This window comes from Poecilia latipinna, unplaced genomic scaffold, assembly GCF_001443285.1.
Source record: "Poecilia latipinna isolate Pla-1442-1.1 unplaced genomic scaffold, P_latipinna-1.0 Scaffold876, whole genome shotgun sequence".
Lineage (NCBI taxonomy): Eukaryota > Metazoa > Chordata > Actinopteri > Cyprinodontiformes > Poeciliidae > Poecilia > Poecilia latipinna.
Window position 1 is genome coordinate 146,102 of NW_015113492.1, and position 6,429 is coordinate 152,530.

The 6,429-nt window shown below is 38.3% G+C and overlaps 1 protein-coding gene across 1 annotated transcript in view; it reads right to left on the bottom strand.

Annotated features, from left to right (window-relative positions):
- Nucleotides 1-609: 609 nt before the first annotated feature.
- Nucleotides 610-6,429, bottom strand: part of LOC106957120 (rhomboid-related protein 3-like) — a 14,064-nt gene continuing 8,244 nt past the window's right edge. The window contains exons 2-4 of the mRNA XM_015048352.1: nt 4,213-4,313; nt 3,558-3,618; nt 610-2,831 (exon numbers count right to left, since the gene is read on the bottom strand). Coding sequence (XP_014903838.1) covers nt 2,560-2,831; nt 3,558-3,618; nt 4,213-4,287 — 408 coding nt within the window. The 5' untranslated portion in view covers nt 4,288-4,313 and the 3' untranslated portion in view covers nt 610-2,559. The remainder of the gene's footprint in view (nt 2,832-3,557; nt 3,619-4,212; nt 4,314-6,429) is intronic.

Here is a 6,429-nt window from a genome sequence, read left to right on the forward strand (position 1 = left end):
AAACATCTACAACAAGTATATGAATACAAAACACAAGTGATGAAAATAAGCAAATGTAACTAGTAAAATGTTCTACTCGGTGTCAAAAATACAAATATAAGACAAGAAGCTGTCTTTCTTTAATGGGTTTGTAATGGGTGAAGTTTTATGTAAAGTAACACGACAGAAAGTGTTGGTGGTTTCACTGTAACCGAAGCAGTGCTAAGTTTTCACCACCGGATGGCGTCATATTCTTCATTTATCTTAAAAATCCATACCCCTCCTCAGCCCCTTGACAATCTTATGTTTTTGAATTGTATTTTTGCATAAGTTTATATACAGTTCTGACCCTTACAAAGTTGAGGTTGAGTGATATGTGTTCTTTCAGCATTATTTGTAATTCAAAATGCATATTTGAATTTAGCAACTCCCGCAGTTTGATTATTGTGGATAAAATGAGCTCCCCTCATACAAATCTGCATTCTTGCACAACTTGGGTTCATCTTCCATCATGCTTCAAAGACCATTTCTACAAGTTTAACTTAACCACTGAATAATGTTTGAAATAATTACACAGAGGAAAAAACTGCAACAGTGAACAAATGTCTAAAAGAAAACACTAAAATCCTATTTAGATTTGTATAAAACATTTTATTGGACCCTTATTATGCACATATCAAATCTACAAAATATGCACAACATCAAAATACTATCTGCAGCTTTACTCCTCACTCAGTTTGGTGTAGTAGCCCTTATTATGTACAATCCCAGGCCATCATTAACCTTCATTTAAATAGGATACATACAGAATATATCGAACATATATGATGTCCAAACAATTACGCAACATACCAGTATCACCACATAAAAAAAATCTAACATGTTAAAACATTAATCTGGACTTCATTAGATTAATAGTCATTAAAGCGTGTAACACGAGTCTTAAAATACAGTACAGTTAGAGACCTCAAGCTTTGGGTGATGCTTGCTTCCCATATCAGCTCCAATCAATTAACCAATCAAGTTGAGACAAGAACTAATAGACAAATATTGATTCTTTTTTCTTTTTCTGTCCAGCTGGCTTCTGAACTGAAAATGAAACAACCTAAACTTGAATGACTTGAGGTCAGGGATGTATGTTCAAACAAGAAAATGATTCACTGAGGCTCAACCATGAATGAATAAAGTTATCTTTTGTGTTTTATTTATACCTTGTGCAACAATTACTGAAAATGAAGCGCTTTGTTAGGGAAGATGAAGAATTTCACTGCATTTTTTTGTATCGGGAGGATGTTCTTCACTAAAGGTTTTTCTCTTACATATGACAGACTCCTTAGTCACAAAACCTAGCAACACTAGTTAGGGACACACTCCTCGCCAGTGCTTGCAGCAATGTTTTGGCATCAAAAAGTTTCAAGTCAGAATGGCACTTCTGTTTCTTTTTCATAAGTACAAACACAGCCCCTGCACACAGAAAAGAGACGAGACTGAGGTTTTTAAAAGCGCTGGACACGGTTTTGTTTCCATAGGCATGGGCCAGTAAGTGTTTCTCCTGGTAAGATAGTCTGAAGTCTGCAAACTGATATCATGACATTTACACAAAGATTTAAAACAAAAAATGTATCAGCTTATCTCCGTTTATTCCTGTTTTTTTTGTTTTTTATCACTATGAGATTATTAGTCATTTGACTAGCTTAGCTCTGTTTTAGCCATGTTTAGGATTTTCTTCTTGTAAATTTTAACATAGTTAATGTCAAGATTATTGTCAACTGCTGGTGCAGCATAGCTAGTGCAGCTGTTTGAGCTGAAATCCCACAAACTGTGAAGATGGAGATTTTTGCACAAACAGAAGAAAACAATGTTTCTTAAAAAAATCATATCTGTAGGTGAGTGGTAGGGGGCCTCACAGGCTTCAAACTGAAACCATGGCATGTTGGAAAAATTTTGTAGTTTGAGATCCTTATTATACCTAGCCAGTCCACGCCTATGTATTGATTCTGAAGGCAATACTTAACAGTAACTCACACCCTCTTCAAAACTTAAATTTTTAACCTGTAAAGGTGACTGACGTGTAGCTTAAAGAATCTGTTTTCATTGAAGTTGTGCTACGTGATGCACCTGATGCTTGTATGGACAGCGAAACACCAACATCCTGTAAGAGTAAACGCTTTTTTTTTTTCACTTAAAGAGGATTACGAGAAACTGTTATGACCCAAGAATGGTGTAACACTGTAAGGTGTTGTCGCCGTCTCTCCAACCAAGAGGCAGATGTGCAGAAATACTTCCAGCAGGTGATGTCTTCATGAGAAGGCACCGTTGGATTGAGGAGAAATAGGCAGAAGAGGTAAAAGCAATGCTGTAGTGTTAAATCCGAGGCTTCTTCTTTGCTGATGTTTTATCGTCGAGTTCCACAAGCAACCAGCAGACACAGACAAAGAGCAGGTGGAGTTCAGCTTGAATGATAAGGCTAGAGTTAGTGAAACTAGTAGGCTGTGGGACGTCTTAGACTACCGACAGGTGAGACTCTGAACGTGAATACTGAGGTGATACATCCAGCCAGCTGGCCCCCTGGAAGCAGGTTCACGGTGCCGGGGGTATTCGCACATCGAGCAGGCTGTAGGCAAAAACGTTCCAGAACACAGCACAGAGCACAAACAAGGTGTAGACGCAGAAAAATATCCAAAACAGCGACTGCTCCTGAAGCCGTTGCTCGTAGTTCTGCAGGACCACCACGCCTAGGGTGAGACCCACCAGGACTCCCCCCAGGTGAGCTACAAAGCTGGGGTTGGGACACGGGGGGAAGGCTGGAGGGTAGAAGCGCAGCCACACAGCCCGACCAAACTCTACGCTCACTGTGAACACAGAGTGAGAGAGAGAGACAAGATGTGAACATGTGACGATACAAGAAATATGTTTTAAATGAGTCACCTCTATGTCACTTAATATCAGATGGAAGATGCAGTCTCTGTGATTAATCTGGCTCTTTTTACATCTTTAGAAATTACTTTCAAGTATAGAAAGATGGCAGACAAACATATTCCTGCATAATAGCTCAAGCTCAGTCAGACTGGATGGATGGATGGATGGATGGATGGATGGATGGATGGATGGATGTGGTACAATGATGCCTTGTTTCAAAGAAAGAAAGAACAAGCAAGGAATGAAAGAACATAGGGAAGAGAAGAAGGACAAAGGGAAGGAAGAACTAAAAATAACACTTAAAAAGGAATAATTTCAGGAAACAGAAAGATTTGTCCATACTTTACAATTACCCAGATGCAAAAAATACTGAAATAAATGATGTACTTTTCCAAGCTTTTCCAGACTGCATAAGAAATCCGATCATTTAGTTGATCTTCTAAGATTTATAGCATTTTAAAAATTATGGTAAAGTTTGGAAGAGACAACACAAGTTTAGTCAGTCAGTAATTAAAACAGTTCAGTATTGCCTTCAGTCATGGATCTCAGGAACAGAGTAGAAGAACAATGGTGGTAAAAAAAACATAAATAAATAAATAAATCCACCTCACCTCATATCAGAGGTGAGGTGGAGGAGAGGCGGATTATTTCCAACTTACTGCAAACCAAGGCCATGGCCATTCGGAATAACTTAAACTGACACTTCATTCCCGACCAGTTCTAGAAAAACAGAAAGAAAGAGAGGACTCAGATATTGGGGGAAAAGCATATAAAGTGCCAATGGCACTCCTGGAATTCACACACATGCTCACAAATACACATCATGGCATCAAAACAACATCAGTATGTGCCCCTTGTCTTAATTCAGGTCAATTATGAAAATGTTCAAGACACTCTGACCCTCTGTGGTAAGAGATAATATGACTTCAGAACGGAGAATAAAGACAAATACCTCCATCCTGACCTTGAAAATGATCAGAGGGACCTGCTGGAATCCATGATGGGCAAAATAAGACACAGAGGTTCACTTTGAGGAACAATAAAAGTGTGTTTGATTACATATTAGACGGGTGGGAGTTACAACAAAGGACAGGAGGGTGCATTGATGGGATTTTATTCACACTCTGTCACATAAGCATGTCCACACACCGGCACACTTGTGTGATCTTTGAAGAACTGACAGTGAAGAATGTAAGGTATTTGGAGGTGGAGAAGCACCTGCTGGGCTTTCAAACAGGATCTTCTCAGGATTAGACAGGGCATATGAGTGATGTCTTCAAAGACACACCCATACATGCAAACACAAAAGCTCACCATTACAACATTGGCCAAATGTGCCGAGACGAGGGCGTACACTCCTCCCGACGATCCGACCACCGGAGCCGTCATGTCGGTGACCGACACCGCCAGAGACCCTGCAGTGAAGACGAGGGGCACAAATCTGTCAAAGGGCTTCTGCTAAAATTAGAAATGCTCAAGGATATCCTTTCCCTTTTCTCAAAATGAAAGCAACATCTTGTATTTAGATGACCTTAAAGAATAATGTTAAGTCAGACAGAGTGAAAAAAGTGCAACTATTAAAGAAAACCTAAGAATTGCCTCATTGGATTTAGGAAGGAATGCACTTGATTAACTGATGATTACCCGTATGATTTCCTCTATAAGAGCCGGCGCTTTGACAAGTTTGCTGCTTTGGCGTATACAGGTGAGTAGAAACGCAATGGCAATGAGGGAACGCATCAACAAAGATCTAAGAGAAGCAACTGTTAGTTAGATAGGATTATCCAAATCAACATGGGCAATGCTCACTCAAAGTTAACATGTTAAATCATAAAGTTAATGTACAATAATAACTTTATTATTGCACATTTGTTGTTTGAAGAAACTGTATTCCCTCTTAAGATATGGTGACGGTGTCTTGAGGCCTTGCCAGCAATCCTCAATGATCTAAATCTTGAAAGGGAAAAAAAATTCCTTCAGAATTTCTCCAGAAAGTGATAACTCAGATTGTTGTGGCTAAAGCTGTTTTTACAAGCTACCAAATCTTGGCGTGAACTTGAGTTTTTCCCATGACTTAGTTGACCTATATTCATCAAGGTTTGCAAACTGAATTTGTTTGCATCCCTCTAAAGGTCTTGCACATCAAATGTCATCCGTTTGTTTTCAAGCTGACATTTTATTAACCTTATTTGTAGACATTGTCGGGAGCACCAGATATGTTCCTTTATATCTCTACATGTAGAAATATGAAGTGAAAGCAAGTATTTTGCCCTTTTCCACAAAACTGTAGGCGTTGCAATGCCAACCTCAACTCTAGGGTCTCCCAGTTCAGAAAGTCATACTGACAGAAAGTATGACTAACTGAATAATTTGCAAAGCTTTGGCCTCTGGTATAATGGGTATGTCAACACTGAATGGAATGAAGGCAGCTAACTAGGGAATGTAGGCGTACTGTATCCTGACAAACAGAAGCTTTCTCTCACTGTATCAGTGCAAAGTGCAACGTTATGTAGAAAAATAAAAATGAAGAAAAAAATAAATTCACACTGGTGCAACTCCTGCAGAGTGCCAGAGTTAAAGAGAGCTGCTGCTTTCCTTCATACCCATTTATATCACGCATAAAAGACCCAATCAAGCACTGAAAAGTTACAGTAAACAGAAAAAACTGCAAAGAAAAGAAAAGGTAGAAAAAGCAGTTGGGATAATTCATCTTTAACTGCGTTTAGAAGTACATTCTGATTCAGTTTGTAAGTTTCCCTCCTCTGGTTGCTTTGAAATTCGGCACATTACTGATCCAGCATTAGGTCAACACAAAATGGAGCAGAAGAATCAATTGTTGAGTGATGTTACACTTTTTATTCTCATCTACGATGCCACACATATTATTAATATTAATATTCTTTAAGTAACAACCCTGTGTACACACATATTCCTCATGCAAAATTAAAACATCCAGTCCTTTTCAAATAAATGTAACTGGAGGATGTGTCTTGTTAAGCTACTCTACTGCCAAGCAAAGTGAGCAAGACGATAAGGAAAGAAAAAGTTCTGTCAGAGAACCGCAGAAAGAAGTGTGACCTTGGGGTCATCAAGGTCCCTTAGCAAGTGTTAGATAACATCTATGCTAACTGGTTATTTGGGGAGGACACCAGAAAGACGCCTTTTCTGTCCTACTATTATAAATGTAAACACTGGTCTATTACTTGGATGCATCAAAAGTTTGCAGGGGAGTAGCTAAGATGGCTTGGAGTGACAGACCTCTAAAATTGTGCAAAGAGGAATGGTTAGAAATGTCTCTCTAACCCCAACCCTAGAAAAAAACAGGGATAATAATAATAATAATAATAATAATAATAATAATAATAAGAGTGGAATTAGATATTTTGTTAAAAACAAGCTATTTCATAAAATTTGATTTTTTGCCCCACTGAATAAATGTCCTCAAATCGAAGCTTGACTTTTCTAAAAAAAAAAAAAAAAAAAAAAAACTTTTTGAGATTAATCTTCTACAAAAAAAAAAAAAAAAACTTT